Source organism: Pantherophis guttatus, chromosome 9 (assembly GCF_059756535.1).
Source record: "Pantherophis guttatus breed Tessera chromosome 9, ASM5975653v1, whole genome shotgun sequence".
Taxonomy (NCBI): domain Eukaryota; kingdom Metazoa; phylum Chordata; class Lepidosauria; order Squamata; family Colubridae; genus Pantherophis; species Pantherophis guttatus.
Window position 1 is genome coordinate 4,920,907 of NC_142071.1, and position 25,368 is coordinate 4,946,274.

At 48.7% G+C, this 25,368-nt stretch overlaps 1 protein-coding gene and 1 long non-coding RNA gene across 6 annotated transcripts; one reads left to right on the top strand and one right to left on the bottom strand.

Annotated features, from left to right (window-relative positions):
* Positions 1-973: 973 nt before the first annotated feature.
* Positions 974-14,357, bottom strand: LOC117668294 (uncharacterized). Of its 2 annotated transcripts, none has more exons than XR_009623061.2 (2): positions 14,233-14,357; positions 974-1,845 (listed from the first exon to the last, which is right to left on the bottom strand). It is a non-coding gene; the product is annotated as an uncharacterized LOC117668294 (long non-coding RNA). The 2 variants fall into 2 exon arrangements; XR_009623060.2 differs by lacking the exon at positions 14,233-14,357 and adding an exon at positions 12,914-13,255.
* Positions 14,358-14,405: 48 nt separating this feature from the next.
* EGR3 (early growth response 3) lies at positions 14,406-22,842 on the top strand. Of its 4 annotated transcripts, XM_034422073.3 has the most exons (3): positions 16,275-16,407; positions 17,594-17,724; positions 18,700-22,842. In XM_034422073.3, the coding sequence occupies exon 3, from the start codon at positions 18,708-18,710 to the stop codon at positions 19,764-19,766; it is 1,059 nt and encodes a 352-aa protein (XP_034277964.1). In that variant the 5' UTR covers positions 16,275-16,407; positions 17,594-17,724; positions 18,700-18,707; the 3' UTR covers positions 19,767-22,842. The 4 variants fall into 4 exon arrangements, with proteins under 4 accessions (XP_060549567.1, XP_034277963.1, XP_034277964.1 ...); XM_060693584.2 differs by lacking the exons at positions 16,275-16,407; positions 17,594-17,724 and adding an exon at positions 14,406-14,532; XM_034422072.3 differs by lacking the exon at positions 17,594-17,724 and having other exon boundaries at positions 15,891-16,407.
* Positions 22,843-25,368: the final 2,526 nt, after the last annotated feature.

The following is a 25,368-nucleotide window of genomic DNA, read 5'->3' on the forward strand; positions in this document are numbered from 1 at the left end:
TTACTTTTAAAAGCATTTTTTCGGCCGAAGAGGTTGTAGAAAAAAATGCTTTTAAAAGCCTCTGACGATCCCAGCTGAGCCGCGTGATCATCAGAGGCTTTTTTTTTTTACTTTTAAAAGCATTTTTTCGACCGAAGAGGTTGTAGGAAAAATGCTTTTAAAAGCCTCTGACGATCCCAGCTGAGCCGCGTGATCATCAGAGGCTTTTTTTTTTTACTTTTAAAAGCATTTTTTCGGCCGAAGAGGTTGTAGAAAAAAATGCTTTTAAAAGCCTCTGACGATCCCAGCTGAGCCGCGTGATCATCAGAGGCTTTTTTTTTTTACTTTTAAAAGCATTTTTTCGACCGAAGAGGTTGTAGGAAAAATGCTTTTAAAAGCCTCTGACGATCCCAGCTGAGCCGCGCGATCATCAGAAGCTTTTTTTTTTTTACTTTTAAAAGCATTTTTTCGACCGAAGAGGTTTGTAGAAAAAATGCTTTTAAAAGTAAAAAAAAACAACAACAGCCTCTGATGATCGCGCGGAGGCTTCGTGTAAAATGGGTGTGCTTTGTTTTTTTTTTTTAAATCATGTGTTTATTAACAACAACAACAAAATGTCCCTAGCTCTTTTTTTCCCTGAACTTGATGGGAAGCCATGTCTGAGGTGTAAGGAGGCCTCACTCGCAGTTTGTTCACACACTGCCTGCTCTTTTGGCCCCTCCACCTACTGTAGACTCATCTCTTTTCCCCAGGCAGATTCCGATGAGGCTCCTATCGGCTAGCCCCACATGGAAGGAGACCAAGGCTGGGGTTGGGCTCTCTTGGCATTTAGATGGATGTAATGCTGGAACCTGCCTTACACCATCTTGCAGGGGGGGAGGAGACATTGGGCCAGTGCCTGCTTGCTCTCGCATAGTAATTGCACATGAAATTCTCACTTGCCTTTGCCAAGGAGGAGAAAGCAAACAACTCCGTCTCTTCCCAGTACAAAACCAGGAGCAAACATTTTTTTATTATTACTGTTCTGGATTTGGGACGAGGCCCAGAGGAAGAGGTGGCCTCTTTTTTTTTTAACGTCAAGGGAAACAGTCCTGAACTGTCATATCTTGCCTCAAATTTGTCTTCTTGGTGCCCCAAAGCCGATCGCTTTCTCCCAAGAGCATTTCCCCCCATATTTCACCTAAAGCAGGGATCGGCAACCTTAAACAAAGAGCCACAAAGGTCCTAACCGGAAGCCCCCCGTTCAATTCTGGAGCCGACCGGAAGTCCGTTTCCCCCATCATAGTCTCGTAGCGTGGCGTCCTTTTTCCTCTGCTGACCGGAAGTCCGGTTCCCCCACCATAGAGTCTCCTCCTACCGCGGCATTCTTTTTCCTCTACCTATCTTAACCGTAAGCCCTAGCAATTGTGGAGCCGACCGGCAACAGGGAGCTGCAACAGAGGGATGAAAGAGCCACATACGGCTCCAGAGCCGCAGATTGCTGACCCCTGACCTAAAGTAGCATGTTGCACCCTTCCCCAATTTGCCTCCGTGGAGTGAGACTGGCTGGGAATTTGGGGAACTGCAGACCCGATATATCTGGGGGGCACCAGATTACAGATTAACAGGGTTGGAAGGGACCTTGTAGGTCATCTATTCCAACCCCCCACCCAAGCAGGAGACCCTACCCCATTTCTAACAAATGGCAGTCCAATCTCTTCTTGAAAGCCTCTAGTGATGAAGCTCCCACAACTTCTGAAGGCAACTTCTGTTCCATCGGTTGATTGTTCTCACTGTCAGAAATAATTTCTCCTTATTTCCAAGTTGAATCTCTCCTGGCTCAGTTTCCATCCATTATTCCTTGTCTTCGGGTGCTTTGGCCTAAACCTAGGAAAGATCAGAGTTATTAATTTCAGTCTCTTCTCCCAAAACATAAAAGCTCCATATTTTATACCACTTATTCCCTGCCACATTAAGAGTCCTTCAGTGTTTGTTTTGTAAACAATGGAATGGAAACTAATCAAGGAGAGACGCAACCTGGAATTAAGGAGAAACTTTCTAACAATGAGAACAATTAACCTGTGGAATGGCTTGTCACCAGAAGTTGTGGGCGCTTCATCACTGGAGCTTTTTAAGAAGAGATTGCATAGTCATTTGTCTGAAATGGTATAATGGTTTCCTGATTGAGCAGGGGGTTGGACTAGAAGACCTCCAAGGTCCCTCCCAGCTCTATTCTGATTAAAGTACAAATTGTTACTTTAGAAAGCATGTACCAGTGAGGCTAACTAATACATGCTCCTTATTTCTTCGTTTAAACAATAAAAGAGCCTTGGTAGTACAGTGGTCTAAAGCACCCTGTTATTAAGACCAGCTGCCTGCAATTATTGCAGGTTCGAATCTCGCCAGGCTCAAGGTTGACTCAGCCTTCCATCCTTTCTAAGGTAGGTGAAATGAGGACCCAGTTTGTGGGGGCAATAAGCTGACTTTGTATAAATATACAAAAATATGAAGGCTATTGCTTAGCGCATTGTAAGCCGCCCTGAGTCTCCGGAGAAGGGTGGCATATAAATCAAATTTAAAAAAAAATACACAGATACCATATTTTGGGCCCCAAAGCAGCATATAATAAAATCAAAATAATGTCCAAATGTTTGAAATTGATATTAAAAATGGAATTACAGCTGAGAGCAGAATAAAATAGGCTGAGTCAAGAGCGAAAAAATATTTAACCCACAACAAAAGCCAGACAAATTGTCTAAGGACTCTTCACAGTATTGTGAACAAGCTCAAGGTTGACTCAGCCTTCCATCCTTCCGAGGTAGGTAAAATGAGGACCCGGATTGTGGGGGCAATAAGTTGACTTTGTATATAAAAAAGAACACCGCTTGGGGGGGGGCGAAAGCCCTACTAAGCAGGTATATACAAAAGTATGAAGGCTATTGCTTAACGCATTGTAAGCCGCCCTGAGTCTCCAGAGAAGGGCGGCATATAAATCGAACCAATAAATAAATAAATAAATAACAAGAACACAGAACAAGAAAGAAAAAGAAAAAGAAAAAAAAAAGAGCCAGCTAATGCTTGGAGGAAAGGAAGGGCCTAATCTACATCCCAGACAAGCAACCAGATGTAGAGCAAAGCCCAAGATTTTGAAACAATGGTAGAGCCGGTTCCTACCTACCGGTGGAAGTCAACCTTCCTTTCACAACTTGGGTTGGTAAGACTCCGTTCCAGCTTTGTACGCCCAAAAGTTGCATAGCTACATTTCAGGTGTGTAGTATTTACTAAACCAGGTGAAAGCTTGTGAGCTCCTGGAGCCTTACTCAGGGAGTAAGGGCAGCTCAAGTTTGAGCGGAAGACAATATTTCCAAATATCTTATCGAGATTGCAGTTTTGGTTCCATGATCATCCATCAAACATTCTGCGAGGAGTCATATTATCAAGTGGATAGCATTTAGAAGGCAGTAACCACAAGATTAGATGTTTGGGGTTGTTTTGCTGCCATAGGCAGTGTGTTAACAACACCCCAGCTTTATTCTACTATCACTTGTAAGTGATCAGAGCCTTGGGGGGGGGCAGAGTCAAGAGAGGAATGAGCCCGGAGTCCTTACGTTCCCACAAACAGTCTAAATCGGGTTTTGAGTTCCGTTAACTCTTATCTAGGGCCAATTTAGTGCTGACCGTTAGTAGATTCTCATTTATTTATGAGCAATAAATCAATTGAACTGGAGCTGAGCCTGCGGTCCTGATGCTTCACTGCCTGACATCATTAAAGGCATAGGACGGTGATGGCTAACCTTTTTTCTCTCGGGTGCTGAAATCATGTCCGTACGAGCGACAGCGCCTACGTGTGCGCTCACACCCATAATGCAATGCCCTGCACATGGATGCATGACCCCCACTGCGTTCCCCCGCCCCCCTATGCATGCGACCCCCCCATGCTCCCTCTGCCCCCTACACATGCGTGCGCAACCCCCCTGTGCCCAATTTTGGGTCTAGCAGGCCTCCCTGAAGACTTCTGGGACTAGCCCATTTTTGGTCCCAGGAGGCTTCAGGGAGGCCTGCTAACCTTTTTTAATGTAAATTTTAATGTAAATTTTAATTTGTTCTTAACCTGGGGTTTTAAATTTGTCTTGGGCTAAATTGATTTAATTCGATTTTACTTCTGCTCTTAATTTTTGTATTTTACGTGTTTTATTTCTGTGCCTTTTCACCGCCCTGAGTCCTTCGGGAGTAGGGCGGTATACAAATTAAATAAATAAATAAATAAATAAAAAGGGAGGTGGTGTTGTTTTACAGAGAAATTTGGCATGATGTACCTGGACAAGCAGGTGAGTGGCTTTTAGTTAAAATGGCCATGTTCTTTTCTACCGTAGCTGATGGGGGAGAAATTACGGTCCTCCTATCAGCATTCTGGCAACATCTGAAGACAGACGATCCTTGGTCTGTTCCTATATGATAAAAGGATGCTGGGACATCTTGGTTTATACAGATTGCCATACGTTCTGTTAAAAATGTCAGCGTCCTCCTTCCAAGTCAGTCTAAATTGTTCCCAAGCTGTCACCGTTCTAGTTAAGCTTCGCCACTTCTGTTAGACAGTTGGCATGATCCTGGCAGAAGCTGACATGGCTACCTTAGAAAATGAATATTCATAGCTGGAAAGGTTGGGTGGGAGGGAGGCAGACCTGACCAATAGGCTGCAGTTATTGCCTAGGGAACTGAACTGCACAAACACCATCAAAATGCGTAATTGCCTGTTATACAAATGAGGAATCAAATACCGTATTTTTCGGAGTATAAGATGCACCTTTTTCCCCGCCCTAAAAGGAGGTGAAAATTTAGGTGCGTCTTATACACCGAAGGTAGCCTTGCCCACCCACTGGCCCCCACCCTTTGACCTCTGCCTCCCAGCAATTTACCTCTTTGCAGCAAGCAGCAAGAAGAGACAGCCCATTTCAGCTTCAACACAGCCTAATCAGCACGTTGATTGTCCCCCAACTCTCAGCTGTTTCAGGCTGCAGGGATGGCCATTGCCTATTGCTGCGGGGGCCTCTGCTGCTTGCTGCAAGGAGGTAAATTGCTGGGAGCAGATTTTTTTTTTCTTGTGCTAATCAAGCTATGCTGAAAACGAAAATGAAAGTATAGCAGGCTGTTTGCTGCAACGAGGCAAAATTGCTGGGAGGCAGAGGCAGATTTCTTTTTCTTGTTTTCCTCACCAAAAAAGGTAGGTGCATCTTATAGTCCGGTGTGTTTTATAATCTGAAAAATACGGTATTCCCTGGTTCCCCCTTATTTAGACATACCAAATGCCCAGGCTGGATGTCCCGATATCTTTGTGGCAGGGGTGTAGATATATGTTGTGGGCTGCCAGCTGCCAGGGGAGCTGGTGGCAGACTCAGACGATGAGAAGGTTGGGGAGGAACTTGGGCCAGCTCCGGAGTCTGGGGAAGGCTCTGATGGATGCTCTGCGTCGGACACAGAGATAGAAGCAGGGCCATCCGACATTTCCCAGCTACCGGAGAGGCAGCTGCCTTTGGAGGCTGAGATAAGTGGGGAAGAACAGCTGGGGCCTGTTCCAGATGCGTGTATGCGCAGAGCTGTTAGGAGAGGAGAACAACGGAGGACAAGGAGTTGACTCAGGAAGCAAGGCACATGTGGACACTGAATGGCCCCTCCCTGTCTGGGGAATAAATAGAAGGAAAGGGGACTGGTGGTCGTAGGAGACAACCGTTCGGATTTCTGAAGATTTGGCTCATCGTGTTTCATGCCTCAGAGTCTGCTTGCCAGAACTTAATTTGCAGCTTTGCCGCTGGGAGCTCACGGCCTGGCAATTATCACAAGGAACTGATAAGGTCTGTTGCTGCAGTTAACTCCTTACCTGGACTTTTTGGTGCGTGAATGCCATTAATTCGCAGGAGATAAATAAAGAGGGGTTTTTCGGGACCAGGAGTGTTTCTTGCTTCTGCTAAGGTTGGGTCAGAACAATATACTTCATTTTTGTGTGAAGAAATCCTGGTATGATTTTCGCCTTTGGGAAATTTATTGAAGCAAGATTCCTTGAATACCTACGGACGGTGTCCCCTCAAAAGCAGGAAGCAAAAACATCTGTGGCTTGCCAACAACAGGAAGACTTGTTGGCTACTTTCAGTAAGTTGACACACCATGGACCTCCTCTGCCTTGGGCAACCACACCGCTTCTAACTTCTACCCTGAGCATGAAGAGCTGGCTGGGATGGCGAAAGTTGAGACTCTCAGTGGGAACAAAAGGACCTCACCTAAATACTGCGAGAGTTGAACTGTGGGGCTCCTAACCATGACTAATAACCCGTCCACCAGGGGTGAAATCCAGCAGGTTCTGACAGGTTCTGGCGAACTGGTAGTGGAAATTTTGAGCAGTTTGGAGAACCGGCAAATACCACCTCTGGCGTTGAGTCATGCCGGCCACATGACCACAGAGATGTCTTCAGACAGCGCTGGCTCTTTGGCTTTGAAACGGAGATGAGCACTGCCCCCTACAGTCAGGAACGACTAGCACATATGTGCGAGGGGAACCTTTACCTTTACCTTATTTGGGCTCTGATCAGCAGCTCTCCCAGAAGAAATCCTCACTGAGCAGTGGGTTGGCACAGCCAAGAAAGATGTCAAAATTCAGCTGTCAAAGCTTGTCAAGCGGATAGCTTTTCCACTATACATTTTCCTCTTTCTCTCCCAGGGCACGAGTACCACAAGGTAGCCTAAAATACATTGCTTGGAATGCCTCACATAGAGTCATCATGGCAAGCAAGATAAGCTAAGGAACGAAAAGATGGAAAGAACGGGATCCCTAGAGGTGAAGAAATTATTATTAATCAGGCCAGTGGTGAAATCCAATTTTTTTTTACTACCGGTTCTGTGGGCGTGGCTTGGTGGGCATGGTGAGGCTTGGTGGATGTGGCAGGGGAAGGATACTGCAAAATCTCCATTCCTACCCCACTCCAGGGGAAAGATACTGCAAAATCCCCATTCCCTCCCCACTCCTAGGGGAAGGATATTGCAAAATCTCCATTCCCACCCCACTCTAGGGCCAGCTAGAGGTGGCATTTGCCGGTTCTCCGAACTGCTCAAAATTTCCGCTACCGGTTCTCCAGAACCTGTCAGAACCTGCCGGATTTCACCCCTGAATCGGGCCCAGAACATTTGTGATAAAGACCTTTTTCAAAGCAGATTTTCTTTTAAAATGCCCAGATTTTTAAAAAAGCAGAAATCAATTTTGACCACAGGAGTTTCCAAGGAAAGATGCTTATCACCAGCTACTTAATGAATGTTTTTTTTTTTCAGGATATATAATATCCTTTTTTAAAAAATCTGTGGATATTCTCAGTCATCCAGGTCACAGTTGTCCCAAAGGTGTTTTTTCAAAAGGGCAATTGGACTTTTCCGTGAAGACGTTTCGCTTCTCATCCAAGAAGCTTCTTCGGTTCTGACCACTTCGGTTCTAACCCCTTCAGAACCGAAGAAGCTTCTTGGATGAGAAGCGAAACGTCTTCAAGGAAAAAACGAAGTCCACTTTCCTTTTTAAAACGTACTTTTGAGACATTGTTTTTTTTTAACTCTTAGGTTTACAGTGTCATGCCAATTATTTTTGAGAACGGCTTTTACTGCACAACCAGAAACTACAAAACAATGTTTTAAAGCAAATACACTTGATTCAGAAGTATATTTATGATTTCATGCTGCTTTTGATAACTGCTACATAATAACACCACCTTTTAAATTATTGTAACAATGAAACAAGCGTTTTTGGCCTACTCATTTATATAACAAATGCTGCAGTGTTTAGAGTTTGGGTTGCCTTTTGAACTTTGTGGTGGATAATGCCCTTAAAAAGAGTTTTATCGATCAGACCCGATCAATTTTTTTTTTTAAAAAAATAGTTTTTATTGAACATTTTCCAAGTTTAAAAATCACAAGTAAAAAAACAACAACAACAAAAAGTGGAGGGGGGGAGAGAGAAAATACAAAGAAAAAATACAAATAGAAATGCAAACAAATAGCCTTGGTAGTACAGTGGTTTAATGCACCCTGTTATTAACACAGCTGCCTGCAATTACTGCTGGTTCAAATCTCTCCAAGGCTCAAGGTTGACTCAGCCTTCCATCCTTTCTAAGGTAGGTGAAATGAGGACCCAGTTTGTGGGGGCAATAAGCTGACTTTGTATAAATATACAAAAGTATGAAGGCTATTGCTTAACGCATTGTAAGCCGCCCTGAGTCTCCGGAGAAGGGCGGCCTATAAATCAAATTTAAAAAAAAAATAAAAAAAATACACAAACAATACAACAATATGGCATAATTTTACACCTTTCCGTATCAGCATGTATGTTCTGCTTTTGTAATTCCCTATTCAATATTTGCCTTCTCATATATTTTTACAATTCTAGTAATAGGATAATAATTATATTGTAATAATAATATAATAATATATTCTGATGATATGTGTATACAGTTATCTTTCTATTATAGTCAATGGTTTTGAATATTTATTTCTTATTTGGGCTTCTATTCTCTAGCCACTTGTGCAGTCTACTCCAAATTTTATAATAGTCCGACTTTTCTCTTTCTTTTAACTCCACGGTCATCCTGTCCATTTCAGCACATTCAAGTATCTTCCTAATTGCCATTTCATCTGGGGTGGGTAGTTTTTTGTTTCCAGTTTTGTGCCAAAGCGATTAGCAGCAGTTAATATATGTAATATTATATATTGATAATTCTTTTCTATTTTTGGGTCTAGTATGCCTAATAAACATTGTTCTGGTTTCAATTCTATCCTACGTTCCATGATTCCTTCCAGCCATTCCTTAATTTTAAGCCAATATTTCCTGGCTTTGGAAATAAGCTTTCCGTATCAGCATGTATGTTCTGCTTTTGTAATTCACTGTTCAATATTTGCCTTCTCATATATTTTTACAATTCTAGTAATAGGATAATAATTATATTGTAATAATAATATAATATATTCTGATGATATGTGTATACAGTCATCTTTCTAATATAGTCAATGGTTTTGAACATTTCTTTTTTTTTAAATAATCTTTATTTACATTTTCTATTAAAAACAAAAGAAAAACAACACATCATATAAATAACAAACAACACAACAGCAACAAACAACCAAACAACAAAATAGACAAAAAAAAAAAAAAGAGCAAGCGTATCTCTAAACAGTACTTTAATAACCTAGTATTCGGTACTGTATATCTATATTATAATCCGGAGAAGAGAGAACATCTTACATACCTTTATAAAACAATTAGGTCTATCCAACCTCACTTTACTTGTATAATATAATTTTCTCAATAGATATAATTTCTCATCTAATTTGGGTTATATTTTCCTCTTCTCTAGCCACCCATAAAATTTTTCCCAAGATAAACCTATTTGTGTTTGATCTCTTGTCTTTTAATTTCTTAGTCAATTTATCTGCTTTAGCACAGTCCAAAATCTTCTTTATAATAGCTTCCTCTGATGGGATACTTTGATTTTTCCAAAGTTGAGCGTACGCCAATCTCGCTGCCGTGATGATGTGCAATGCAAGATACCGTAAGTCTCTTTTCATATTTTCTGGCTTGGAGCCGAGCAGGCATGTCTATATGTGTATAGTTATCTTTCTATTATAGTCAGTGGTCTTGAACATTTATTTCTTATTTGGGCAGATCTGATCAATACTTTTTCCCACTGGCAATGGGGGAGGCGAGACTAAAAAGAGAGAAGGGTGGAAAAAGCATCTTAGAAGATGGAAGAGAGAAGGAAAGACGAGTTGGGGGGAGAGAAAAAGAAGCAAAGATCTCGGCTAAAGAAGTAGAAAAATTAGCGAAGAGGAAGGCCAAAAAAAGGACCTAAATCATTCTAAAACAACCCTCTACTTGCCCAGTGGCTAAGACACTGATCTCGTTGATCAGAAAGGTTGGCAGTTCGGTGGTTTGAATCCCTAGTCTAGGACTCTTACATGAGTAGGGGGTTGGACTAGGCCAGCGGTCACCAACTGGGGGTCCGTGGACCACTGGGGGTCCATGAGAAAGTTTTGGTGGTCCGCAGAAAAATTATTTGCATTTTTAATATTGCACTAAATCAGGGGTCCTCAGACTACGTGCAATGAACGCTTGTCTTACTGCAGAGAGTCTCCCCCTTCGGGGTCTTTTTGTGCGGGTCGGAGGGGGGCAGAAATTCTGACTTGGGGTCTGCTTCAGCCTCCTGGTGTGGGGCTTTGGGCGAAGGCTGGAGGGAAGAGCTGCTGGTGGCGAAGAGCAGGAGGGCCTCCTTCCAGTGGGACTGCCTCATGGTCTGGAACTGGCTGACCATCTCAGCCCGCTGAGCCTCCAGGCGCCGGTACCTGGCATTGGACTCCCGCAGGTCTTCCCTCTGCTTGGAAAGCCTATGCTCCTAGTCCTCAGTGAGGTGCTTCTGCTGAGCCTCCTTCTCGGTCAGATCCAATTTGAACTGAGCTGTTTTGCCAACTCTTTCTCGTGGTGGCTGCTTAGCTCCAACAACTGCTTCCTGTTGGGGCCCTAGACGGGCAGGGCGAGTAGAGGCCAGCGAGGCGCCCCTCGACGTGAGTGACATCAAACTGGCCACGTCCACCCAGTCACATGATCACCTACCCACGCCTACCCAGCCGGTCATTAGGCAGATCATATTAGTGGTCCCCGGGATATAAAATGATGAATTTAGTGGTCCTTGAGGTCCGAAAGGTTGGGGACCCCTGGATTAGATGACCTCTAAGGCAGGGGTGAAATCCAAAATTTTTCCCTACCGGTTCGGTGGGCGTGGCAGGTGAAGGACATTGCAAAATCTCCATTCCCACTCCACGGGAAGGATACTGCAAAACCTCCATTCCTTGCCCTCCTGGGGGAAGGATATTGCAAAATCTCCATTCCCACTCCACGGGGGGGGGGGAAGGATACTGCAAAATCTCCATTCCCTCCCCACTCCTGGGGGAAGGATATTGCAAACTCTCCATTCCCACCCCATTCTGGGGCCAGCCAGAGGTGGCGTTTGCCGGTTCTCTGAACTACTCAAAATTTCCGCTACCGGTTCTCCAGAACCTGCTGGATTTCACCCCTCTCTTCCAACTCTTATTCCTGTTATTACAACCGGAGGAAAGAACACCAGCCAAATTATATTTGGGTGCTTTTGAATCATTAACCCGCCTTTCTTGCAACGCAGAGGGTTAATCTCCTGCCTTAAGCAAGCGGAGAAGTGGGAGGGTGGGGGGTGAATTTTGTAAGCGACGCCCGGTCAAATTTGCCACTCTCTGGCTTCCCAGCATATTTTAGTTTTCAAAGTTTCGCGCGCGGGCGCATGCGTGCCCATTGCAAGCAAGCAGAGAATCTGGCACCGAAGGAAAGCAAGCCTGGGCCAGGAGGGGAGAGGAGAAGAGGGGAAAGGGGGGGTGCTGGGGGTTGGAAGAGGCGAGGGGGCGTCCGTTTCCCTCCGCAGCTTCCCCGGCTGCTGCAACGGACGGGGAGGAAGAAGAGGAAGAGGAGGAGAGGGAGATGATGGAGAGCCGGGTTCCTTCCTCGCTTGCAACGCAATCTTGGCTGCGGGGAGCATTTCCACGCGGGGGTGTCCTTTGCCCACGCCTTGGCCGGGCCCTGCTGCTCTCTTTCTCCCCCCACTCGCATTTTCCCGCTGTCTCCAGAGCCGGCTGTTGCCCCCCACTCCCCCCGGGAGCAGGCGGCGCCTTGAAAGGCCTGGTGGGGGGGGGTTCCGCTCCGTCTCTCTTTCTCTTTCCACTTGTAGCAGATCGAGGGAGGGAAGGAAGGAGGTGGAAGGGGAGAAATGCCACCCGGGAGCCGGAACCTGCCTCCAAATAAGGCATCCCAGGCGGAGCCGGATCCTGGCCTTGTATGGTGCTTCCCCTCGGCTGCCGGCCCAGCCAAGCCGAGCTCGGGGCTCCCTGGCGGGCCGCCCCCGCGATGCACCACCAAAAGACACACACACACATAAATATATATACATATATATGCATAGAGCTTCCCTCTCACCCCCTTTGCAGGCACCTGGCTGCACCCCCGAGGAGGTTTCGCTCAGTCTCGACTCTTTGGAGCATCCCCAAGTCGAGGGAGGAGGAGGAGGAGGAGGGAAAGGAGGGAGGGGGATCCTTTCGCACCCTCCTTCCCCCTCCACACTTTTTTTTTTTTTTTTTTGCACATCTCTTGCCTCCCACTTCTTCCCTCCCTCCCTCCCTCCGGGCTCCTTGCTCCGCTCGCGAACTTCTCTTTCCAGGACCAGGATCAGCGCCTGGCGAAGCGCCGCTCCCGTTGGAAAGGCTGAGCTCAAGGCCAGTCCGGAAACCCCGCTGGCTCCCCTCCGCCCCCCTCTCCCCATGGGGATGGAGGGGGGGGGGAAATACTGTTGGCTGCTGCCTGCCTGTCTGGTTTTCAGCCGGTTGAACCGGCGGTCAGATCAAAGCTGAACTTCTTTGCAGTCGTGCCCCCCCATCTCTTCCCCCCCCCTTCCCCAAAGCACGCAGCTTCTCCAGAAATCCCTTTGGGAAGGCAACGAGGGTCTCCAGCATCCTGTTCGGAGTGAGGGGGGGAGGGGGGAGCGGCTTTTTACCTCTCTTTTCCCTCCCCCCTCCCATTAGGAAAAAAGGAAGTTTTTTGCCCACTGTCCGAACGGAAACGATGGGCACGGATCAAAAATTTACCCTCCAAGATTGAGGGGAGCTGTTGTCACTTTCTCCCTCTTTCTACTCCCTTCTCCCCCTTCCATTCCCTCCCCCTCCCCCCATCCCATCAGGAGGATGGGCAGCCTTCCCTGCAAAGTTCAGCCTTCCAAATCCCTGTTGTGGGGGGGGAGGGGGAATTATTTGCAACTCCCGAGAAGTAACACCTGGCGCTGGTGGCAATCCTGTTTCTAGCACTTCCAAAAAAAAAGCTAAATATAAATAATTCCCGCCGGTGCCTTCCCCCACGTACCTTCCTTTAGGAGCGCTTTTCTCCGAGGCAACCCACCTTCCTTCAAGAACAGATCTAAAGGGTGGTGCACGGATGGCGGCTACTCCTCCTCCGAGTTATACAGCGGTGCGGTTCCATAGCTAATAGTATCCTTAGCGTCCATCTGAAACACCCCTCCTTCCTCCCCCCAGCCTCTCCCAAAGGAACGGGCCTCGGAAGTCGGTCTGAGATTGCAGCGCGATGCGCAGCGGCTGACTTGGAGCCAGGCGCGCTGTTCTCGTTGAAGTTTACTCCCCCGAGTAAAGGGATTCAGACCAACATGAGAGATGCCGGAAAAGAGCAAAGCAAGGTTGGTCTTGCAGTGGGGAACTGTTAGCAATTCCCAAGTTTGTGGATTAAACTGAGAGTGGGGGGGGATGTGAGTGGGAAACCCTCCCGTCCCGGAGATGTTGCTAAAAACACCGCATGAAGTATTTACACCGTCTCTGAGAGTGAAACATTACTGGAGAGAGAAAGAGAGACAATAAACTCACGACCTCGCATAGACGCATCCGCAGTAAACAAAGAAGGTGCCATAATAAATATTTACGCCCGAGACCTGAAGACCTCTTACACGCACCTGGAGGGGGAGGCGTGGGGGGGGGAGAGAAAGACTCCCTCGCCTCTGACTGCCCTAGGCTCTTGGCCAACCTCACTACCCCCCCCCCCGTTTTCCCAAATCCAAGCTGCCTTTCACTCCACTTTGTAGGAGCTTACAGCGCAGGAGTTAGGTAAGCGGAGCTGTTGCAACAGATAATTTTTCCATAACATTTGCTACATACCTCGCAGGGTTTTTTTTTTTTAAAAAAAAAATATTATTATTTCCAGATAGCATCAGTTGGCACACTTAGCACGAAACCACCTAATTTCTGACGCCTCGCAAGTGCCAAACTTTTTTTTAAAAAAAGGGAGGGAAGGAGAGGATGAAAATCACACAGGCGGTCCAGGGTTTCCCCCTATCTGAAACCGTTCCAAAGTCTTCGTATGTTTACCGTGCCTGGATTTAAAAGGAGAAAAAACACACCTGGGGGAGGAGGAGGAGGAGGAAGGGGGGAAGGGTTGCAGAATTAGGCGACTGTAGTTTAACTCTCCAGGCGCTTCCCCACCCCCCACCCCTACTCCGTCCCCCGTAACTGCAGGCGTTTAATGCGTCTGCTTCGAGCTTTCTCCTGCTACCTTACAAAATCCCACGAAAACCCGGACTCCGGTGCCAGACGCTGCTCCGGGAATCCTTAGCAAGGCCGGGCTTGCCTCGCCTCTTCCCAAAATGTTTGCCACTTGGGCTCTTTTTTAGGTCTAACCTGCGAGGATCTGGGACTGGCGGGGAGAGCCTGGCGGGATCTCTCGGATGTTTGCTAGCAGATCTGTTTTCTTCTTTAGCCGTTTCCGTTTTTTTTTGCTTAACCCTTTGGAAAAGAAAAAAAAGCTTTGGACTCGCGTTCCGAATCCTCACGATGCCGTCGCAAGGTCTGTGCCCCCCCCTTGAGCCCGATCGCGGGCCTCTCTTAGCCTTAACCTCCCTTCGCAGGCCCGTTCCGACGATAAGGTGGAAAATCCCTCCGGGGGGGGGGACCCCATCCTGAGCTGCTTGGAGGAAAAAGGTAGGAGGTTGGCGAGCTCATAAAGTTGCGCGCAACGCTAGCCAAGCGTCTCGAGGCTTGGCCACGTTTAACTCTGGCATGTTTTGTTAACTGGTAGTTAAGAACTTAGGAGAGATGAATTCAAACTGGCCGCTGTCGGTCAACCTCGCAGGGTTGTTGTTTCGGATGAAGCGCTCCGCAATGGGTTGGGCGAGGTGGGGGGCTGTCTTCAGACTCTCCCGGTATACTTTGCAAGACCAAAATGCAGCATGGCTTATAAATACTGAATGGTGGCTTGAACAAGTCTCTTCGTTTATCGTAAACGGCTCCCCCCTCCGGAAAGAAACATATTTGTCTTTAATAAATACTTCCAGCTTCCTCTGTCTTTAAGTGGAGTGTTTTTAATAGAACTTCCTAAGCAGTTATATAGTCTGGGCGTGGGTGGGTGGGTGCGTGGGAAGCACGGCCATCCACGGGGGTCTTTTGCTGTGTTATGAAGTGACCCCACATGGGGAGGGGGCAAGCCTGCCCCAGCGCCCCTCTTTAACGCCTCCCTCCCCCCCTCTCCAGTTCTTTGAATTAGGGAACGCGCAAGGGTCCCTCGAGGGGGTCCAGCATTAAAAGGTTCAAAAGCCACAAGAGGCGACCCGGGTTTAAGCAAAGGGGCGCCCCGCCAAATGCCGCCCGCGCGTCTCTTGCTTACTGCCTCCTCTTCCTCCTCCTCTTCCTCTCTCCCGAAGCCGAGCCAGAGGTAAACCACTGGCCAGCCAGGAGTCCTGTGGCGAGGCACCCGGCTCTCTCCAACTGATGCGCTGGGGATTCTCCGGCCTAGGGATGCTCTCCAAGCCGGAGCCCCTTTGGCCTCGCGTGGGCTCGCTTGGAGAAATGAACGGGGGGCCCCCCGAGAGAAGCCGGCGCTGCGCTCTGGCCGAAGGTTGTTGGTCCGGGGCGCCCAGCTCGCTCTCTCGCTCGCTGGCTGGCTGGGAAGCGAAGTCGGGCTGCCCAGCTTCCTGCCTTCGAAAAAAAACGTTCCATTGTGAGGAGCTTCCATTGTGACGTCGCGGCTTCGGCTTCGGCTTTGTCTGTCCATATATGGGCAGCTACGTCATGGAGCTTTTCTCACGCTCACATAAATAGCTGGTGGAGTTCCCTGGCTGGGCATTTGGGCTGCAGAGGAGAAAACCGGCTGAGCGGAGGAAAGAGAAGAGACGAAGCAGGCGAAGGGGAGCGAGGAGCGAAGGCCGGGGAGGGAAGAGGACGTGGGGCAGGGGAAGAGGGGCGGTGGGTGGGTGGGGGACAAGGATTCAAAAGAGCTCCCACCCTCGCCTTCTCCACGCACCTCCGCAAGGCTGAACGGGCTTGTCCTGCCTCCTCTTCCTCGTCCTCGTCCTCCGCCATCCAGGAAAACACCTCCCGGGATCTACCGAGGATTGCGCGCTCTCCAACCCCCTCTCCCCGGCCCACCCCACCCACCCACCGGCCCTCCCCCGTTCGCAGCTCCCCTCTTCCCCTTCCCCTTCCCCCTCCCCTCTTCCCCCTCCCTCCCCATCGCCGCAACTTTTCTCTCGCATGAGCTCCTCCGCACGGATTTTGCCATTCGGATGTCGCCTTGTTTGGAACGGCGCACGGAGTCACTTTGAACCCCCCGGTGGCGCAGCGGCGGCGGCAGCTGCCTCGGTCTCTCCTCCTCTTCCTCTTCCTCCTCCTCCTCCTCCTCCTCCTCCTCCTCCAGTGCTATGACAGGCAAACTCGTGGAGAAGCTGCCAGGGACCATGAACGGTTTGATGAGCCAGTTGCCTGAGAATCTGTACCCGGAGGAGATCCCCAACTCTCTCAACATTTTCTCCGGCAACGGCGAGGCAACGGTGGCTCACTATAATAACCAGATGGCGACAGGTAAGCGAGGCAGGGAGAGAGGCGAGGCTTGGGGAGGGGGAGGGGGAGAGGAGGGGGGGCTGCGAGGGAGGGGAAAACGTTGTGTTTGCCGTGGGGGAGCCACGGAGATGATGGGAGGGGAGCTTTACGCCGGCGGAGAGGCCGAGGCTGAGACTGTACACCTCCCTCTCTTCTTCGGCGCAAAGAGAATGGCAGGAGGCAGAACCTGGAAGGTAGGAGGGTGGGTGGGAAGCTGCTGGAGGCGGGCGAGAGAGGGGACCCTTGGCAGCCCCGTGTCTCCGCCTTGGCCCCCCCAGACCAGGACTCTCTGCCTTTCAGAGGCCTCCCTGGGATGGCTGCGGTTCTGTTGTCGGTGCGCCTCAGGCCGTGGGAACGAGGGTCCCTTCCTTCTCCCCTGGCGCACTTCTTTCTATGCGCTTCCATTCTTGGGTGCGTTTGTGTCTGTGCGTGTGTGTTCCTTCCTTTCCATGTGCCCGTGGCTTCTCTGTGGCACAGGCTGCCATCCGTCGCTGCGCTGGCATGCCGGGCCCCCCCTTCCCCTCCCTTCCCCACGCCACCCCTCTCATCCTTCTTCTTCTTCTTTCTCTTTACTGCTACATCCATCATGTCGGAATCAGGAGGGGTGGAGAAGCGCGTGAAGGCGACCCTTCTGTTTTCTTAAAACTGGCGGGGGAGGTGGGGGAGCCTGGGGCTGGCGAGGATTCCTAGAGGCACAGAGAGAGAGGTGGCTGGCAGGCAGGGCAGGGCAGAGCAGCGAGGAGGGGGGGAGGTACAAGGTGGGGAAGGAAGGGGGCTTCGTCCCCGCCTCTCCCCCTCCCCCCGGCTTTCCTCTTCCCGTGCAGAAGCCCTTGGGCTGAATCCGAAACGGACAGGGTCTCCTTTTGGGTGTCTCTCGGGAAGGGGAGGTTTGGGGTGACCCAGAGGTCAGGGGCAGAGATTCTCCCTTTTTTTTCTTCCAAGCTTCAAAGGACCGGGTTACGGTTCGGTTCAGTTCAGCCTTGCCCCACCGCATCCTTTGATTAGCCGGCCCTCTCCACCTTTCTCCCCCAAATCCTTTGCCTCCTCCCCCCCCACCCCCAGCGCTCAGGGAGAGAGGGAAAACCAGCACATACCCAAAAATAAAACAAAAAAAAAATCAGCTTCTCCTCCTTCCTTTGTATTTTTCATAAAACTGGCCTCGACGCAGAAATCCCTGGCAAGTTTGTAAAACTCGTGGAGGTCCCCGACCGCCTCGGTGGGGTGGGAAAGCGCCTGGAGAGAGAGAGAGAGACAGACAGACAGACAGACAGTTCGCTCTCGCCAGCCTGAGAACTTCAGGTACCTGCGACCTGCGCTGTTTTCCCCGCCCCTCCGACACAGCAACTCTGCTTAGGGTTCCTTTTCCGACAGTCCCCATTTCAAGCCTTCAGGTCGCCTCTTTGGCCCAGCGCTTGGCGGCTGTAGTTCTACCCAAAGAGTAAGGCTGGGTAGTAGTAGGACCTTCCTAGGCTCTGGCTCTGGATTCGGCCTGGATCGAGACGCCCCCCCCCCTTTTTTTTTTTTTAAAGGCCGCAGAGAACGGCCTGCGCAGAGGACGCGGCGGTGTTTTGGAGGTACAGGTGTTTTAGCTGCTTTCTTTCTCGCGCGCGTCTCCCTGTCTCGCTGGGTTCTCTCTTAACACGCGTGTACTGGTAGGGCCGTGCGAGCGCTCCTTGTGGGTCTCTTCCTAGCCTGATGTCTCGTCTCTCTTGTGTGTCTCTAGCGAGGCAGGAGTCTCTCCAAGGGGCAGCCCAGCCTGCTTGGCGACCCCAGAGCCTGGCCCGCGTGGGGAAAGGAGGTGGGGGCGCCTTCTTCCCCAGCTTTCCCTCCCCCCCCTCCTCCCCGTTGTATTTCTGTGTCTTGTCTTTGGGTCTGTCCGTAAGCAAGTTAAGCCTTCAAAAATGCTTCCCCTCCCTGCTGATCTAGCGCGAGGGCTCCGCCTTCCGCGGCCTCCTGACGCCGGCGCCTTTCCTATTCTTCTCGGGCGCGCAAGTCCCGAGGCGCTCCAGGCGACCGAGGCGCAGCTTCCAATTTGGGCATCGCGAGTGTCCGAGCTGGGGAACGAGGCTTCTTGGCAAAAAAAGCGAGGACCCTTGGACCCTTCCCTCCTTCGCCTTCCCTCCCCTTCCCTCCCCTCCCTCGCCAGGCAGGATTCCACCCCCCTCTCCTCCTCTCTCCCCCCCGTTCCTCCTAGCCCCCCAATCGCTCACCTTTTCTCTCTCTCTCTCTCTCGCCCACCCTCTCCCCCGTTTCTCTCCCTCTCGCCCCTCGCAGATAATGTTATGGATATTGGTTTAGCCAACGACAAGGTCGGCCAGGACTTGTCCTCCTACTCGGGCTCCTTCCAGCCCGCTCCTGGGGGCAACAAGACGGTGACCTACCTGGGCAAGTTCGCCTTCGACTCGCCGTCTAACTGGTGCCAAGACAACATCATCAGCCTGATGAGCAGCGGCATCCTGGGGGTGCCACCGCCCTCCTCCAGCGCCCAGGCCTCGACGGGCAGCATGGTGCAAGTGCAAAGCCAAGCCGAAGTGGACGGCATGTACCCTGCGCTCCCCCCTTACTCCACCTGCGGAGACCTTTACCCGGGAGATCCGGTGTCTTTCCACGACCCGCAGGGCAACGCAGCCGGCTTGGCTTACCCCACACAGGACTACCAAGGAGCTAAGCAGGCCAGCGGCCTGGATGGCAACCTCTTCCCCATGATCCCGGACTACAATCTCTACCACGGGCATCCCAACGACCTGGGCAGCCTCCCCGAACACAAACCTTTCCAGAACCTGGATCCCATCCGCGTCAACCCGCCTCCCATCACCCCACTGGAGACCATCAAAGCCTTCAAGGACAAACAGATCCACCCGGGCTTCGGCAGCCTCCAGCAGCAGCAGCAGCAGCCGCTCACCCTTAAGCCCATCCGACCGCGCAAATACCCCAACCGGCCCAGCAAGACCCCTCTCCACGAACGGCCTCACGCCTGCCCGGCCGAAGGCTGCGACCGGCGTTTCTCGCGTTCCGACGAGCTGACTCGACACCTGCGCATCCACACGGGACACAAACCTTTCCAGTGCCGCATTTGCATGCGCAGCTTCAGCCGCAGCGACCACCTCACCACCCACATCCGCACGCACACCGGCGAGAAGCCCTTCGCCTGCGAGTTCTGCGGGCGCAAGTTCGCGCGCAGCGACGAGCGCAAGAGGCACGCCAAAATCCACCTCAAGCAGAAGGAGAAGAAAGCCGACAAGGGATCCGCGGCTTCCACCACCGGGGGCCCTGGCATCGGCGGGCCCTCCGGCTCGGCTGCGGTCTCTGCCCTGGCTCCCGTGGTCACCACTTGCGCGTGACGCTGCCCCCGCCGCCCCGACGACTCCCAGTGCCTCCCGAGCCAGGCTGCCTTTGGTTGCGACCTCGCGCAAAACCCGCGCAGCAGGAGCGGCTCCTGGCCAAGTCCTGCTCGGGCTCCCGTTTGAAAAGTGGGATGGGGGGGTGGGGAGGGGCGTCCGCCTCGGCGCGCCCCGCTTCCAGTTCCCCCACCGTCCAGTTGATGGTGGGAAGGGAGGCTTGGAACTTTCCGCCGGATCGTCTTGATCCTATGCGGGCTCAGAAGGAGTTGTGGGAAGCGGCGGCTGGGCCACTTCTCTCGGAGGAAACTGCCGGAGGGAGGAGAGGGGGGGGGAGATGGGCAGAGGTGTCGGAGCTGGGTTTGGATCTGGCTGACACGTGTAAATGAGAGGCCCGCGTTTGGATACGGGGCCCACCTGGATTCTTTCAGCCCCCCTCCCCCTCCTCCTTTCCCCCCCCTCTCAGCGTTCCCTCTTTCTTCTCCCTCTATAGAGAGGGGCACCAAAGCGCAGTGCCTGCATGGGGTGTGCGTGTGCGTGGAAGTTTGTGCGTGGGTGCGCGTGCCTCGGCCCCTTGAGCTGAACTGGACTGTTGGCACCCTTAGAACTAATCCTGCCGCCCCTTTCCCCCACTTTATCTTCTCCCCGGGCCCAATAACTCAAGAGTAGCTTTTGCATCCAAAAAAAAATCTGGCTGGATCCTTACAAAAAATGCGCAGGACTAGGAAGTGGGGGGGGGCTGGGCTGGCTTCTTTCCTCTTGTCTCTCTCGACCCTTTGGGTTAGCTGCCTGCCGATCTGCTTGGCCTTCCTAGGCAGCGCCTTGCTGGCCTTTGCCACTGCTATTTGGGGGGTTCAGCTCCAGTTCTTCTTGGTTTCTAAAGAGTACCCCCCCTTTTTTTTCTGGTTCTCCAAAGCTGCTCTCCTCTGCTTTTCTCCTCTCCCCTCCCCTCCCTTCCCCTACCCCCCCCACACCTCAGCTTCACATGTAAGCTCCTGACCCAGGTCAAAGCAAAAGCCCAAACAGCAGCAGCCCCCTTCCCCTGGCTGTCCTGTTTTCTGACCCTCCACTGCCCTCTCCACCTGGGGGAATGGCTGAAATGGCCGGCCATCCTCTTCTTCCTCCTCTTCGTCCTCCTCCTCCTCCTCCTCCTCCTCACATTGGGGTCATTTAGTTAGAAGTTGGGCATTGTGTGACCTAAAACCTTTGGGGGTGGGGCAGTGGTGGGCTTCAAGTAATTTAACAACCGGTTCTCTGTCCTAATTTCTTCCAACAACCGGTTTGCCAAACTGCTCAGAAAGTTAACAACCGGTTCTCCCGAAGTGGTGGGAACTGGCTGAATCCCACCACTGGATAGATAAATAGATCGAACTGGCTGAATCCCAACCCTGGATAGATAGATAGATCGAACTGGCTGAATCCCAACCCTGGATAGATAGATAGATCGAACTGGCTGAATCCCAACCCTGGATAGATAGATAGATCGAACTGGCTGAATCCCAACCCTGGATAGATAGATAGATCGAATTGGCTGAATCCCACCACTGGATCGATAGATAGATCGAACTGGCTGAATCCCACCACTGGATAGATAGATAGATAGATAGATAGATAGATAGATAGATAGATAGATAGATCGAACTGGATGAATCCCACCACGGGGGTGGGGAGAGAGAATAGTTGAGCTACTCCAAACTGTAAATTCTCCAAGGGAGGAGAAGCCCAGAGACAAGAACTGATGTAACGCTCTTTTGGATGATCAGGCCAATCCACATACCCCCCCACTCCCTCCCTCAGGTCACTCACTCACTGATGGTACCCATGAATGTAGTGGCTGGAGAGAGCCCCCTACCCCCCAAAAAAATGGAATTGGGAGGGGGAGGGCTTCTCTCAACTTCCCTCTACCTTGAATGTATTCCTGATTTCCTTCTTCTTCATTTTCCTCCTGGGACTTGGAGGTCCAGAGAGGGAAATGCGATGATCCATTGGGTGGAGTGACTTATTTTGAGAGTCACTTTATGCACTCCGGTACCCTTCCGTTCCTTTTTCAAAGAAGTGTGTGCGTGCATGTGAGTGTGAGAGTGTGTGTGTGTAATGCATGTGTTCAATGCAGCCAAACTATGAAAGTGTTTAAATCACCCTTACAGTTTGATGGGGGAGGGGAAGGGCATAGATTAGCTATTTCCAGATCCTTCTAGCTCTCCCTGGAAATGCTCATTTTAAGAAAAAGAGGGCTACTCTGTAAGAATTTGGGGTGGCATTTTTTTAAGGGGGAGGAAAAAAAACCCCCATTGTTTTCAAAAATGCAGGAAAAAAAAAAACCCAACAACAAGCAGTGTTTTAATGCGTACTTTTTATAATGTTATTTTTGGGAGGGTTTTGTTCTGTTTGGGGATCATTTAAACTGAAGGGGAGAGAAGTTTTGTCTTTTCCCCCCTCTTCTTCCGGTACGTGCATGTCATTGCATGTCTTTGCTCTCTCTCTTTTTTTTTTCTCCTTTTCCTTTTGTTTGTTTTAATAAAAATGCTCAGATATTTAAGCAAAACAATGATAATTATTATTAAAAAAAAAAAACTTGTTGCCAAAAGGTTGTGTTTTATTCAGGTTTGATGTCTGCATGTTTTAAAAAAAAAGAAAACTACATCAAAAACATTTCTCAGAGAGAAAAATGCAGTCTAATTTATGTGAAACTGAAAGAAACAAAAAAAATCAGGTTTAACTACAAAAATCTTAAGGGAATGCTATTTTTTTGGAAGACTTTTGTATAAAGTTGAGTACTTAAAGGGGAAAAAGACAAACCAGATGTAATATATTTTGTGGATGTTTTTATTTCTTGAATTTATAGTACCTTATACTAAGGTTAAAATGCTTGATATTGTGGGGGGGAGGGAAAGTGATAATTTTCACACACACATTTCATTTGCTCAGTTGTCATATTGTAATGCAAATATGATGGTTAATGCAGACAGCATTTTAAAGGGGGGAAAAATCAGAATTATTGAACAGATGTATTGTTGTACCCTTTGCACTGTGAGCAAATGCTAATGCAGTAAATATATTGTGTTTGCTGACAATCAAATCCTTGTAGTTAATATCTTCATTGTTTTTTTTTTCTCCTTTCTAAATATTGGGAGGTATAGATACATACATTTTCTCTGCATTTGGAAAAAAAAAACATATCTGCTATGTAAAGGAAGGAATTGCATGGTTACCAATGGAACGTTAGACTTTTCTCTTTTCATTCTCTTGCTTCTGGTACTACTTTAAACCTGTGTATCTTATGTTGGGCTGTTGGTTTTAGAAGGTGCAGTTTATTGTTCAGAATAGAAGTATCTGAAGGATAAGAAAAGCCAACTGGGCTACATTTTAAGCTTTGCAAGAAATGGATCTTATTTCTCAAAACAATTTCACTAAAACTCAGTTTCTTGATCTCAGTTATATAAGTCTTGGTCCTAAATGGTTTGCTAATGGCTCTGGTGCCACCTTCCATATGTGAATTGTGAATTGACCAGTTTCTTGCTATCTTTTATTTTCTGAAACTTAAGACTGTTTTCTGGACATCCCTTTGTTCTATCTCAACTTACCTGAACTTTGTTTGAATGCTTGGGCACAGGGATTCTTATCATATGATAAAGCGCTCTGAATTAAGGTTTAATTTATCCCTACCTACTTTTCCTTTTTTTTTTTTTAATTTGATTTATATGCCGCCCTTCTCCGGAGACTCAGGGCGGCTTACAATGTGCTCAGCAATAGCCTTCATCCTTTTGTATATTTATACAAAGTCAGCTTATTGCCCCCACAAACTGGGTCCTCATTTCACCTACCTTAGAAAGGATGGAAGGCTGAGTCAACCTTGAGCCTTGGCGAGATTCGAACCCTGCAGTAATTGCAGGCAGCTGGTCTTAATAACCAGCTTAATAACAGGGTGCCTTAGACCACTGTACTACCAAGGCTTTTTTTAGTCCCAAGAGCTTAGTGGACACTGTACATGAGAATCAATGACTACAACACTTCATGTTCTTGATTGAAGAGAAACATTTACATACCCAAAATCTGAAATAGCTGGTAAGGTTGAGTTATATTAATTCTCTGCCTTGCTCAAAGCCCTGTGTTTTCATATTGAAAAAAAAGAAAAGAAATAGGAGAACATGGGCAGAAATGGGAAGATTAAAAATATCCATGCATCTTCTTTAGAAATGGCAGTAGTAGGCCATGAAAGGATGGAGAAAGAGATGTTCATTAGAAATCTGTAAGAAAACAATGGGCTGCCTTAACTATCCAGCACAGCATAGAGAAAACAGTGGTGCCATGCTCATTTCATGGATATGTTTTTTAATGCGCTCAAAGAAAGTTAGAGGGAAAGAGGAGGTCAGATATTATTGGGTGATTTAATCTTCCTCGTGCTTGATACGGATTGGCCAGTAATGATATTTCATTGCAGCATTTCTTAATTGCACAAAGTAAGAGCAATGAAGGAGAAATCCTGATATTCTATAAATGCAGCTTGTCCATTGGGACACGTTAAGCTTAGAGTGGTCTATTCTCAAGATGGTTTTATAGGGTTACTGTTAAGTGAAATATTATTACTTTGGCCTGGGGCAGTGTTGTTCATAAATTGATTGCGGTGTTAGGTAGCCATTCATAATGAGATCTCTATGTTGCATGTCTGAATGCCGCTCATTTGTGGGGGAAACCTAGCTTTTTTGGCCATTGGAAGAGATTAAACCAAAAGCTTCTTTCCTACTTTGTGAAATGTTGGGCCTGTTTAATGACCATGGAAAGCGTTTTGCCGATGAAAGTTCATTCTAACATACAACATTCCGCTTCCATATTCTCCGAAGGGTGCAGCTTAAATGGCAATGGGGATGACTTGCTTTTGAAGATTATTTAAACCACTGTTTCTTCCCAAGTGTAGCCTCGGGGTACCTGAAAGTCCCCCGAGGCCTTCCCAAGGGTCTACAAAATAAGGATGATTTGCCCATCTATATTGGAAGCTAATATGAAATTAACATTCCATAAACCCATTGAGAAAAGGAGTTGTGGAGGCAAATGCATCGATTTTAATTTTTAATGTAATAAATATTGATAAATATAACCTATACCAATAAAAGCTTTGGGGGGGTTCTAGCCATGATTTTTTTAAAAAAAGTGAGAAGGGGTCCTGAGAGAGAAAAAAGCTTGAGAAACACTGATTTAAACTGTTCTATGGAATGGCTTTGCTAGTTGATTCCCAGGATCAGATATTCAGGCTGAAATAGATACACTACCCTACCCAAAGTTACTAGGAATCTTGTCTCTTCCCGTAAAATGGAGGATTTAGTTGCTTACTCAGTGCCTTCTTTTCTCTCTGGTCACGAGGAAAATCTACCATTTTGTATTTCAGGGGGAAAAAAAATCAAATGTCTTGTGTTGTTCAACCCTATGAAGGTAGAATGTTTTTGAGGATGGGTTGCGTACATCGGAGTTGTTTGTCTTCCGGCAGTTTTCTAAAACAGAATTTCTGTTTTTATGATTTTTTCAAATGTTGGGCAGCAACTCCCAGATGCCCATTTTGGCTGGGCATTCTGGGAGGTGTAGCCATATTGTTCTTGAGATTAAATTGAGG